At 39.5% G+C, this 13,667-nt stretch overlaps 2 protein-coding genes across 4 annotated transcripts in view; one reads left to right on the top strand and one right to left on the bottom strand.

Moving 5' to 3' along the window:
* The first annotated feature begins 112 nt into the window (after positions 1–112).
* The window catches only part of CHD1 (chromodomain helicase DNA binding protein 1), a 75,248-nt gene continuing 61,693 nt past the window's right edge, over positions 113–13,667 (top strand). For all 3 annotated transcript variants that reach the window (XM_059063492.2, XM_059063491.2, XM_067031384.1), the window contains exons 1-2: positions 113–636; positions 2,701–2,899. In XM_059063492.2, the coding sequence (XP_058919475.1) occupies positions 2,847–2,899 (53 nt within the window). In that variant the 5' untranslated portion in view covers positions 113–636; positions 2,701–2,846. The remainder of the gene's footprint in view (positions 637–2,700; positions 2,900–13,667) is intronic.
* Positions 155–2,164, bottom strand: LOC136794132 (uncharacterized). The gene is made up of 4 exons (XM_067033299.1): positions 2,149–2,164; positions 868–1,245; positions 523–766; positions 155–383 (listed from the first exon to the last, which is right to left on the bottom strand). Exons 1-4 carry the CDS (start codon positions 2,162–2,164, stop codon positions 155–157), a joined length of 867 nt encoding a protein of 288 aa, XP_066889400.1.

Here is a 13,667-nt window from a genome sequence, read left to right as displayed (position 1 = left end):
CGCCCTGCCACAGCACCAATCGTTTTCTTCCTACGCCCCACGATTCCACAACGTAGCCCCTCCCACTGTCCGCGCGCCAGTTGGTGGAGTTCGGCGTGCGCGCGCCCGCTTGCCCGCCTCGCGCCCAGTGGGGAAGGGGAGTGAGCCGAGAAGCTTACGTCGCGCGGGAGGCGGAGGCGACGGCTACCTCTGTGGCGGCGGCGGCGGCGGCGGCGGCGGCGGCGGCGGCGGCGGCGGCGGCGGCGGCGGCGCCTACGACGGAGACGGTTGCGCTCGCTCTCTCGGCGTCATGGCGGCTGCCGGGAGCCGATAAGCGGCGGGAGCGGGAGCGCGCGCGCGGCCGCGGTGAAGACGACGACTCGTTACTTCTTGCTTTTGCTGACCTCGCCGTTGGTGCTTTAATAATGAATTGATTGTTGGATCAGCTCCGCAGGGGATCGCGCGTTGGAGCTGCGGGCCGGGGCTTCCCCTTCTCCTCCGCGTCCTTCCCCTTCCCCCTCGCCCTCACGGACTCCTGCTTACCCCGAAACGCCCGGAGCCCGAGGACTCTCGGCGGCGGAGACTGCGGGCCCGGGCACAGGGGAGGCCGCCGATCGAGTTGGCTCTCTCCGCCCCGCGAAGCCTGCACGCCCGCCGGTAAGAAAGGGGTCGGCGGGCGGGTCAGGATGTGGCGGGGAGGACGGGAGCTGGCCAGGCGGAGGGCGGGGGCGGCGCGGTGCCCGGGCGGCGGCCCAGCGGCCGGGCGCCGGGCATAGGCCGGGGCGGTCTGAGAGGGCCGGCGGCGGCGGTATGGGCTCGCCGCTCAGGGGGCGTGTGAGTGGCTAGAACAGGCCGGCGCCGCGGAGCGCATCCTCTCTCCGGACGGACGTGCAGCTGGCGGTCGAGCCCGAGCTTCCTCGGCCTGGGGCCGGCCGGGCCGCGAGGGGAAAGCTGCGAGACGCGAGCGGTGCGCTTGGCCGGTGCGTGGGTCCCGCCGCCACCCGGGCTCCCAGCACGTGGGGAGCGGCGGGGAGGGGGAGGGGGCAGCAGCCCGGGCGAGCCCGGGAGGGCGCGGGGTGGGTCTGTAGGAAGTTTGAGGCGGGAAGGGAGACTCCGGGACCGGGATGGAGGCCCTGGGAGGGATGGGGGTGGGGGGCGGGTGCGTCCGGGTGGCAGGCTGATTGGAGCGAAGCTGCGACGGACGGGGGAGGAAGGTTTCCAACCTCCTTTCGGGAACCGCTTGAAAACTTAGTAGGAGGAAAGCGACTGATAAAAGACGGGGCAAAGAAAAGGCGAATTGAAGGGGTTTAACGATTTAGGGAAGAATCATTGTTAAGACGCGTGAAAGGCAGGAGAGAGCTGCGGGTGCTTGGAGCTTCAGAACTTAACGGTTGTAAGAAGGGGCTCAGAAAGAGGATTTAACTCTGAGAAGGAAAATGAGGAGGAGAAAGGAAGTTACAAAGTACAGAGAAAGCCATTTTGAGGGGCGAAAGGGAGGTGAAAAGGAAAGAACGAAAAGAGGAGTGAACTTTCTCAATGAAGAGAGACTTTCGGGAAAGAGGCAGTTAGAGTACCTAGATTTTTAAGATCTAATTGTTTAATAGTTAATCTCTTTGGCTAGTTGGAATTAATATTTAACATTAGGAATAAATGTTGCGTGAAATAATTTTTAGATAACAGTTCTTGCTATGTCTACTGGCCTGTAGTTTCTGGAGAATTAAAATCCCGATCTAGATGCAGAGTTTGCTATGATTAAGTTGGCAGCAGCCTATTTCCCCCCTCTTTTTTTGTGGAATGGAAATAATCGTAGGAGTAAATTCTCTTTGCTGAGGTCGGAGGACAGCTCTGCTCTCAGTCGTCTGTCTCGGTACTTTCTGGCTGGGGAAGGATCTGACGTCTCCTTCCCCCGCTTCTTCCTCTCCCTCCCCTGCCAGAGATCTCCTTTGTTTATTAGTGGGTGGCTTGTAGGTGACTCTCCAGTGTTGTGCTGATATGTTGAAATGGAATGTTTCATGGAAATGTGTCTTGGTCCATAATTTCTGCCCCAAACCCCTTGCTTAAAAAATCATAGTGTATATTCTGTTACCTTTTTCCCCCAGAGGAATCTCTGCATGTACAAACTGGATATATACTGTATTACTTAAACTTAAAACTGAGCTATCGGTTTACCTGTGAAAGGACACATTTATTTTGACCTGTACATTTTTTTGGCTAAGATTATATGATAAACTTTTACTCTCCTGTTCTCATGTGAGCATTTTCAACACTTCCCCTCGCTCTGGTATACCAAGTCCTTCGTGATAGGAATTAGTGCTTGATTAAGGTAACCTTTTTCCCCCTTATTTCATTTGTTTGGCCAAGTATCTAATAAAACTCTATTTTCTATTCTTGGAACGTATGTATATGTTATATACTACCATTTTGCTTTAGTTTTTTGTCTATAATGTGTGGTATATACACACGGTTGCAGTTAGTCTAAAAGTTCTCACTCCACAAATATTTTAATTTTTTCTGTCAAAAATAAGCAGTGGTGTGCTGAATTCTAGTAAGTAGTCAAGAATGTAGTTAATAGAAGCCTAGGTATTTTGAGATAAAGACCCCTACCCCTTCCTTACCACCTCTAATCTAATTGGCCTAGATGGATTTGGATAAGTTCCAAATAGACTTATTTATCTTTTTGTCTACAGGAAATTTTCTCACTTTCTTAATTTTTTTTTTTAGGTGAGTCAAAAGGGTCCCAGGAAACCTGTGAATGTTGAAGAAAATTCATCTGTGAATTTTTGATATTCAAAGAGGAGTCAGTATTTATATTCATCTTTTAAACTGGGAAGATTTATATTTTATTTTAAAACTTCTTGATATTTACAATGAATGGACACAGTGATGAAGAAAGTGTTAGAAACAGTAGTGGAGAGTCAAGGTAAGTACTTTATTATCAAGTTTTTATTATGAAAACAATTGAAAATTTACGTGACTCTTTTTAGTTTTTCTAATAGGTGGCAGAGGATTCAGATTCACTGTTAGCTCTCCAAACATTAAAAAGTTTCTAATTAATAAAGCTTTGTTGAAAATACAGACTTTAATTATTTTTTTCCATTGAGATGCACAAAGAGAAATTGAAATATAGAAAGTTTGGGATACTTAAATCTCTTTGGAGGTTTATATTGTTTGGGTTAATAATTGAAACTAGAGCAAGTAAAGGAAGACATTTAAATTGATTTGACTGTTACTGCACTCTCCAAATAAAGGCAATAAGAATTTCTTTACTCATTTTTTTCTGTCATTTTGTCTTCTATACCTGTGCTGTCCAATGTAGTAGTCAGTAGCCACATGTGGCTATTTAAATTTAAATTAGTTAAAATTACAAAATATTCAAAATTCAGTACTCAGTCACATTAGACATTTCAAGTGCCAAATAGTCACATGGGGCTAGTGACTACCGTGATGAATATAGAAAAATAGAAAACATTTCTATCATGGCAAAGGTTCTTTTGGACACTGCTGATCTGGACATTTGTTAGAGTATTGCTGCAACACTTTTTCCCCCATTACCTTTTCAAATTTGAGTTTTAATTATATATGACTGAGTTAAGAGTTCTTACGTGGGCCATGTCTTTGCAAAGATGATATCGTTTATGGGAGTAAGCCATGTTAAGCTATTTTAACGTGTAAGAAACCTCTTCAAATACAAAGACTTTTAAAATTCTTCTGTAGCTCCCCAGTTTTAAGTTACCAGCCACGTTAATAATGCAATCTCATGTAGTTATATACGCTTATCATATCCACTTATCATATAGAGAGGTCAGGAATATGGACATTGGGGTCAGACTGCCTGATTACTTACCCAGTTGTACTTATTAGCTGTGTGAATTAGGGCAAATTTTTTAACCTCTCAGACTTTGATTTTTGTATTTATAAAATGGGGATTGTAGTGTTATTTATCTTATTTAAAGTTGAGGAGTAAATGAAGTGCTACCTGTAAAGGTCTTAAAATAGTTCCTGATATAATGAGCACTCTATATTATAATTAGCATATCTTATATAACATAGAATAATACATAACTGAAACATTAATTACAGTGATGGAGAAATGTGAAGGACAAGGAACAGGAAAGTTTTGGCAGTTAAGAGGGCTTCAGGAAAATGTTGGATAGAAAATGAAGCAGTGGGATATGTATCTGACCTGAGGCTTGGGATTTTCTGGTTATGCTAGGTATACTTTAGTTTATCAGTTTCACAGGCAGACTGTTTGGATAACAAGAACATCGTAGAAAACAAGGAGCAGTTATGGGAAGTAGAATGATTTAGTAGAACAAGTATTGGTTTAGGAGTTACAAAACCTGAGTTGACCTGTCTCTGCACTAACTAGTTCTCTGAATGACTTCTGAACTGTAAAATAAGGAGAGTTGAATTAAATGATTTTGAAGTTTCATCCTACTACTTAATATACAAAGTATTTAACAACAGAGTTTAACTGGAAGCGCCAAAGTTGAAGGGCTAAACTAGAAGACCTTTGAATTTCAGCTTTGATTCCAGTCTCTACAGGTATATTGACTGGAGTAAGTGAATAGGAGAGTCACATTGTCCACATTCTCTTGTTCATTAGTGAACAATGAAATGGTTAATAGGTAGAAATATCTAGGGGAAACGCAGGAGCCTAACTACCCACAAAATAGGAAATAAGACTCTTGAGAGTAAATCTTCTGGTTGAGCATGTAGAGATATCACATGCTGTTATATTCTGACCCCTTACCTTTTTCATTAATCTTTTATGTATTTTGCTGCCATATATAAAGCAAAGGGGGAGTCGTAAATCAAATTTGATATAGTAGAGATGAAAAAAATTAAACCCCGTGAAATCAAATTTACTTGACTCTTTTACAATGCATACTCATTTTAAATAATTGCAAAGTATATTCGCTAATTATTCTGAGTCATTATTTCTACCATATAGGTTTTATGTACATCTTAGAATTGTGGCTGTCAGGTTATCTAGTTCTTGCAACTGCCTTGGTGTTTATCTGAAGAAGGGAGACCTGCTTCTGTTTTCCTTTCATTTTCTTCCTTTCTGCTGTTACACTGTCCTTTTCCTTTGCTCTACCGTAGTTACTAATCCTCAGTGCCCCCATACCGAAAGCTTTCATAACAAGGCAGTACAGAGAAGGGAGATTGTGCCTAGTTAAGAGTGAGGTGAACTTTATAGATACAGGAATTTTCTTGCAAAAACCAAAAGTCACCATAACTATGAATATTAATATAGAGTGATGAGGGGAGAAATATGCTTTTTTAAAAAATAAAGCACACATGTTTTTAAAAAATTAATTAATTTATTTTTTGCTGTGTTGGGTCTTCGTTACTGTGCACGGGCTTTCTCTATTTGCGGCAAGCGGGGGCTGCTCTTCCTTGCAGTGCACAGGCTTCTCACAGCCGTGGCTTCTCTTGTTGCGGAGCGTGGGCTCTAGGCGCCAGGGCTTCAGTAGTTGTGGCGCGTGGGCTCAGTAGTTGTTGCTAGCGTGCTCTAGAGCGTGGGCTCAGTAGTTGTGGTGCACAGGCTTAGTTGCTCCGTGGCATGTGGGATCTTCCCAGGCCAGGGATTGAACCCGTGTCACCTGCATTGGCAGGTGGATTCTTAACCACTGGGCCCCCAGGGAAGCCCTATGCTTGTTTTTAAAATTGATATATGCTGTAAAATTTGATTGTTATTGGCTAGAATTTTTACATGTATTTTCAGATTTCCTTTTTTTCCTTCATGGAAATTTATGAAATGAAGTAGAATTAAGCAAGAAGTCAATTTGGCATTTTTAGTTGGTATGATTAGCTTTCTACTCAAAAGTGTCTTTTTTGATTCTTTTGATGTGAAAGCCTTTCCATAACCATTGACAGAAAGGAAGAAGAATACACAGGAGAATGACTCTCTGGCTATGTTATAACTGACAATTTTGAAACTTATTTACTAAGAAACATGTATCAGGATGCACCTGTACCTCAGTTTCAAATTAGCACAAAGTTTATTATATAACTGAAGTTAAGCTTTCTGAAGATACTATTGGAATATTTCAAAGCATCAGTTCCCAGCTGTGTAGATTTCTGTTGTTATTTGTAATGAAGTTTTTCAAAGCCTGGTTAGACATTTTTTATTTTAAAGTTAACTTGAATGATGATTTGCTCCAGAAATAGATTTGTGGGTAAAGACCAGAAATACATGGTTACATTTTACTAATTTTTGGACGATTGATAAATGCTTAATACTCAGAAGTAATTTCTCTGCTTGCCTGTAGATTAAATTTTCAATAATGTAAATTTGTCCATGTAAATTTGAGAATTTATTTTAATTGGTTTAATTAGTCTATATAGTATGCTTATGAAAAATTATCACAGAGTGAAGGAAATTTTGGTGATGTGTTATAACAGTCTTACCTACTTAGAATTGATCTAGAGCTGGCAACTGAGCTATATTGACCTGATTCTAAAAGAATTTTTTTTTAATTAATTATTTATTTATTTGGCTGCATCAGGTCTTAGTTGCGGTACGCGGGATCTTCATTGCAGCACGAGGGCTTCTCTCTGGTTGTGGCATGCGGGCTCTAGAGTGCATGGACTCAGTAGTTCTGGCACAGGCTCTCTAGTTGTGGTGCACAGGCTCAGTAGTTGTGGCACACAGGCTTAGTTGCCCTGTGGCATGTGGGACCCTAGTTCCCTGACACATATCGAACCCATGTCCCCTGCACTGGAAGGTGGACTGTTAACCACTGGACCACCAGGGAAGTCCCTGAAAGGATTCTTTTCCTTGATATGGTATAGCTTTTTATAGCATTAACAGTGCTTGACCTAATATAAATATGTTTTAAATATATATGTGTGTGAATTTTATATTTACTTAGAGGAACTCTGTTGCAGTTAAATTTCCTTGACTTACTGAAAATATTTTAATTGTTTTATGCTTCAAGAATCTTTGGGTCTCAACTTTTGAAGTGTTTTGAGTAGGCAGTGAGTAGGAAATATCAATGGAAATGTTCTAAATGAAAATCTCATTTTTAGAAATTCAGAGTCACTAAAACACTTTTTAAAGGCTTTGAGAAAAAAGCCAGATAGTCGAAATGACCTGTTAAATTTAAGGAACACCAAGTCAAAGTTAATTTGAAGACAGGGCTGCATATTTCACCTTATATCTGTTAGTATCCTATCAAAGACTTCTATGGTATACCATTTTTGGAAACATTGCTTTTATGTATACACATACCAGCAAGATTTCTTGCCATCAAAATCAGTTTCTTCTAATAAATGAATTTGAACATTTTTTAAAGGCGATAGAATGGTATTTCCTGAGCTTACTTTGATGTTATCTCAGAGTTTTAAAAATTAATTAATTTTTATTTTTGGCTGCATTGGGTCTTCGTTGCTGCGCACGGGCTTTCTCTAGTTGCGGTGAGCGGGGACTACTCTTCGTTACGGTGTGTGGGATTCTCATTGCGGTGTCTTCTCTTGTTGCGGAGCACAGACTGTAGGCGTGCAGGCTTCAGTAGTTGTGGCACGTGGGCTCAGTAGTTGTGGAGTGCGGGCTCTAGAGCGCAGGCTCAATAGTTGTGGTGCACGGGCTTAGTTGATCTGTGGCATGTGGGATCTTCCCAGACCAGGGTTTGAACCTATGTCCCCTGCATTGGCAGGCGGATTCTTAACCACTGCGCCACCAGAGAAGTCCTCAGAGTGTTTTTAAAAAGGTTCAATTTATTCTTAAATTTCAAAAGTTTTTGCGAAGAAGCATTTTAAGGAAGACAGGAAAATGTGAAATCACAAAGCCAGAATGGCTAGAAATCATTGAGTTAAAGAAATTGGTTTTTAAAATTAACTTGATGTCATTAATTGTAGGAAAGTATGACTGTTTTACATCTCATCTTTTTGTTAATCCCTATTTCTTGATTCAGTATGTACTTTCTTCATCTTTTCCTACTAGTTTTTTCTTTCCTCAAATATCTTGTACATGCTACTGAATCTCAGATCATTTATGAAGATCATTTTTTATGCTTTGAAAACTCAATAAACTGTTAATCAGGAGCTTTGGTAATAGGTTACTCTCTCCAAACAATTCACGGAATTAAAATTTTCCTGGAACTTCTGAAAATTGTGGTTAATCTAGATTATTGTAATGTATTTAGACTAATTTTTAATTGGTAAAGATAAGAGAATTGTATGTGATTTGACTTTCAAAGACATTACTTTTATCTTCACAGGCGTGAGATAATGTGGGGGCAAATATTAATGTGTAGTTGCTTCTTTTTTATACTGATTAAGTCATTGTTTATTTAAGATATTGATGACTTGTGGGTTATAGCTGGCACAGTTCTGTGTTTAAAAATACCAGTATTTGTGGGGAAGACATAAAGTTTGATGGAGAAAACTTTTTTGTGTGTATTTTTTATGAAAAATTTTAAAACATTACAGAAGTAGAAAAGTTATAGCTCCAGTTGTGGTACTTGGTCTAGCAGCATTGGCATCACCTGGGAGCTTGTTTGTAATGTTCAACCTTGGACCTCACCCCAGACCTCCTGAATCAGAATCTTCTTTTTAACAAGATTCTCAAGTGATATGTATTCATAATAAATTCATATGCATATATATGAAGCTATTTGCATGGAGTCATTCACCACCTTGCTACTTGTTGTTATTGATGTTATTACACATGCTTTTTATTTTCTGGGAACCCCCCAGAGAACTGCATCATAGGCCATGCAAGCAAGAAGCTGGGTACTTTTCATTTCTCAATAATAATGGCAACCAGTAATTATTGAGCTCTTACTCTGACTGAGCCATGGTGTACATGGTACATTACATTAATTTATTGTAGCTATTCCTTCCAAAATTCCTATGATGTATTTAGTACTATGTTTCCCATTCTCCAGAAGGGGAAACTAGATTTATAGCCTTTTTAAATGTCTTTAAAAAAACCAACAACTATTAACCAAATTTCAGATTTTACTTAGGTTTTATTGTTTTTCCATTAATGCCCTCTTTCTATTCCAGAATTCAGTCCAGGGTACCATGTTGCATTCAGTTGTTAACTCTCCCCAGTGTCTTCTGATCTGTGAGAGTTTCTAAGTCTTTCCTTAATTTCTTTAACAGTCTTGAGAAGTCCTATAAAACGTCCCCCAATTTGGATTTGTCTGCTTTTTTTTGCTAGGATAAACTAGGGTTATCAGTTACCAGTTTTTAGAAAGAGTATCACAGAGATGAAGTGCTCTACTAGTCACATCATATGGGGAGCAGAATATCCACTTGACATTACTGATGATGTTAACCTTTATCATTTGACCAAGATAGTATTGGCCAGGTTTATCCACTATAAAGTTACTGTTTTTCTCTTTCCATACTGTATTCTTTGGAAGTAAGTCACTATATCTAGCCCACTCTCAAGGGATGTGGTGAGTGGTGTCGTGGGTGGGAATTAAGTTCTATCTCCTGCTGGGAGGGAGTAACTACATAATATTAAATGGAATTCTTCTATAAAGAAATAATTTCTCCCTTATTAATTCCGTCATTCACTTATATAAGCGTATGTATATTTTATTCTTTGGGTTATAATCCAGTAGGTTAATTTTACTGTTCAAATTGTTTTAGCCTTGCCCATTGGGAACTCTTTCAAGTTGGCTTCTGTGTTCTTTTTACACCCTCCCATTCTTTTGCCCTAGAATCAACCATTTCTCCAAAGAGCCCTGGCTGGTTTCTTTTATTGGAGAAAAGGGTATTAGAAACCAAGATTTGGGTACTGGGTTGCTACTCAGGTGTCACTGCTTTGAGGCCCTCTCAGTAGACAGAGCAGACAGAGTTATATCAATCTATAGATGTTTATATATACTAAACCATGTGTATCTATAGTTGTTTCTGTGTCTGTCCATCTGTGTGCATTTTAAAAAATTTTCTTTATTTGTTTGTTTGTTTATTTTTGGCTGCATTGGGTCCTCGTTGCTGCACTTGGGCTTTCTTTAGCTGTGGTGACCAGGGGCTACTCTTCGTTGTGGTGCGCGGGCTTCTCATTGCAATGCACGGGCTCTAGGCATGCGGGCTTCAATAGTTGAGGCGCATGGTCTCAGTAGTTGTAGCTCGTGGGCTCTACATCACAGGCTCAGTAGTTATGGCTCACGGGCTTAGTTGCTCCACGGCATGTGGGATCTTCCCGGACCAGGGCTCAAACCCATATCCCCTGCATTGGCAGGTGGATTCTTAACCACTGTGCCACCAGGGAAGCCCCCATCTGTGTGCATATTAGGGTAAACATGAGTTAGTACCGTTGTCTCCAATTCTAATCCTGTACTACCGGATTCATCCTAATCTTCCTTTCTTGTACCTTCATAACTTCCATCTCTAATAAAGAGAAACCTGGCTCCCACCATCTGCCATCCACCATGCACGCACTCCAACCTCAGTATACAAGTAAAGTAGTTTCAGAATTTTTAGGCTATACTCCCAGAAGAAACAGATTTACCAACTAAAATAGTGTTTATGTACAGTGTACAGTTCCTATTATATTTAGCCTTATGGTTTCTAGTCAGAACACTGATTTCCAAAATTACTCAAGGTAGCTTTCTTCCCCTCATCCCCTTCAGTGTGGTTATGTCATAAATTTGTGATAGATTCATTTATCAGTTTTCATTCTATCCTGGGATCCTCAGTCATATGGGTTTATGTTTTAAACTTGCATATATTACATTTACTCTGTGATATACAGTTTCATGGGTTTTGACAAATGTATAGAATCATTTATCCTCCACCCCAGTACTGTACAGAATGATTCCTTTACCCTAAAAGTTGCCCTCTGTGTCCCAGATCTACTGAATCAGAATTTTCATTTTAACAAAATTCCTAACGAAATATATAGGCATGTTAAATTTATATGCATATATATGAAACTATTTACCTGGAGTCATTCAGTATCTTGCCATGTTTTGAAATTATAAATTAAGTTGCAGAAAGATTATTTTGATCTAGAGGTGATAATGGAATAGCCAAGTTTAAATACATAATCAAGTGACTATACTCAAACTCATGGGGTCGTATAGGCTTTCAGGTGAGGTGAAAGAAAATGGAATTGGGCAGATTACTGGAGTGAGGTAATGGGCTATATGGGAAGTCTTCATGGAGCTTTTGAACTTTTGTAATCTTAATGATCAGAAATGATGTGGTTTGGAAAGAAAAGGAACAAATGGTGTATATCGAGAAACATGATGGAGAGGAAGGTTTTCACAGGATTCATAGTCCCCCAGTAAAAGAAGTACAAGTTCCCTAGTGCAGAGAATGTGTTGGACATCTTAGTTTCGCAGTTCTTTACCCTGAGGTTTGTTTAGTGTCATATTGAAGTTTTTGTATGGTTTAGTCCCAGGTGGAGGAAGGAGGAAAAAAAGGAAGCATAGCTGAATAAACACTACGTGTACTAAGAGATACCCATGGGAGAGTATATTACCCATGTGAATGGACTGGTCAGACCCACTGTTTTCAGAGAGAGACTCTAGGAATCTCTTGTACCAGAATCAAGTTCTTACGTATTAATGACTGAGAAAATTGCTGTTTATAGTTAGGAGTATATTATCTGTCATTGTGATATGAGGTGACTACTTAGAAGTCAACTTTAAATAAATGTTAAACTGAATTTGAAAGTTTCTTTGGTGTGGATAGATTGAGATTTCAGTTATTGAGGTTAAAATACAGAGACACACAAAGTTCTGGCTAAACAGTATTGGCTTATGGGATCTACTGTCTACAGTATCTATCAGAGCTGTGGCTTAAGGCACAAAAATAGTGGGGAGCAGTTTTCTAAATGAAAACCATTCCCATTAGCTATTTCACATCTCTCCTGTTACTGCTTTTAGAAATACAGTTCTCTGTCCTCAGATAGTTATTTATTTTAGATGATTGAGCAACTACTATGTGATGAATATCATAAGATGTTAAAATTTGAGATTATTCTCTAAAACTTAAAATCAAGAAAGAGACAGACCTAAACCTTAAATGTCTGAGTATCAGGTGGGTATGGTAAATAGAGATACAGTCTACAGCAGTTCAAAGGTAGGAGACAAGGAAGTTTGATCATAAGACAGATGGTTAATCTCTGTATCAAACCCAATATCAGAATGAAATGTTGTGCTTTTTTTTGTTTGTTTTTGAGAGATCATTTAAAACCTCTGGTAGCCTTAAATTTTACTCATGTTAAAAGTCCTTGTAATGTGGCTTTTACGGTGGTGAGGTGGTTTGACAGGCTTAGACAAAAAGCAAAGAATAATTTTTTTTTTTTTTTTTTTTTTTTTTTTGTTGTTGTTGTTGTTTTTGTTTTTTTTTGCGGGCCTCTCACCGCTGTGGCCTCTCCCGTTGCAGAGCACAGGCTCCGGACGCGCAGGCGCAGTGGCCATGGCTCACGGGTCCAGCCGCTCCGCGGCACGTGGGATCCTCCCGGACCGGGGCACGAACCCGCGCCTCCTGCATCGGCAGGCGGATTCTCAACCACTGCGCCACCAGGGAAGCCCAAGAATAATTTTTTATATTGAGGAAAAATGATGTTAGAAGGCAATACATTATGCTGAAGAGTTTTTATGTAAAGGATTGGGGCCATTGGAAAAGCATGGAGTTAGTCTAAATTCCCTCAAAGAAGGCTGTTGTTTTTGTGCTTGAGGTAGATTATAATATGATGATTGCCATCTGATGCAAATACTACAGTATTTCCAGTTCTAAATTACTAAATCCTGAATTACATTAATAAAAGGAAGAAGTTTGATCTGAAAGGAAATTTTATAAGAAAAGGATTACAATTAGGGGTACATGAGAGCTGAAAATGTAAATAATCTCCTTATTCCAGTTTTAGCATGTATTTTATACCAAAAGTTTGACCTAGTGTGCAGTAGGTTATCTCAGTCATACTGTACTACATTGATCATTTCACTTTTTTTTTTCACTAAATGACACAGTAGATGGAGGTTCTTATGTGCAGCACACTTTCATGGGTATCTGCAGACTGTGATGAAATACCAAATTACAAATAATTTTGTTAGAAAGTAAAATATATAGTGCTGGGAACTTTGTTTTCTTGTGAGAGTATTCATTAAAGTAATTTAAAAGCATATAAGTATTTTAAAAACCTTTTTAAAACAAATTAATCAAATGATTAATCTTTTAAAGATTGAACTTTTAAATGTAGACATTTATTTTATTCTTTGTGCTAATTTTAAAATTGTGGATAATTTCAAACATATGCAAAAGTAGTGACAGTAATAAAATGAACCCTCGTGTATACATCATCTAGTTTCAACATATTTCATCTCATGGTCAATCTAGTTTAATCTGTTAATCCTGCCTACTACTCTTCCCCTCAATTACTTTGTGGATTGTTTGGAAACATATAATTTCTACATGTGTTAGATTTCCGCATGATAGGTAATACTAATGGGGAAAAAATATAAACGTTAAGTTTTGCCTACTTGTTATAATTATAAATAATAGAATTAGAGGGTTTTATCATATCATTGATATTATAACAAATTTCACTAATAGAATTAGAGGGTTTTACATATCACTGATATTATAACATTTCATACATGTTTTATGAAACTTGTTAAGTGACTTTGAAGTGTATGTATACATAGTCCTTATTTCTCATCTGATTCCCTGAATGCTTATTAGAGAAACTTTTGAGTTTACTGTCTTTACCT

Source organism: Kogia breviceps, chromosome 4, assembly GCF_026419965.1.
Source record: "Kogia breviceps isolate mKogBre1 chromosome 4, mKogBre1 haplotype 1, whole genome shotgun sequence".
Taxonomy (NCBI): domain Eukaryota; kingdom Metazoa; phylum Chordata; class Mammalia; order Artiodactyla; family Physeteridae; genus Kogia; species Kogia breviceps.
This window is presented reverse-complemented; position numbering and strand designations above follow the sequence as displayed.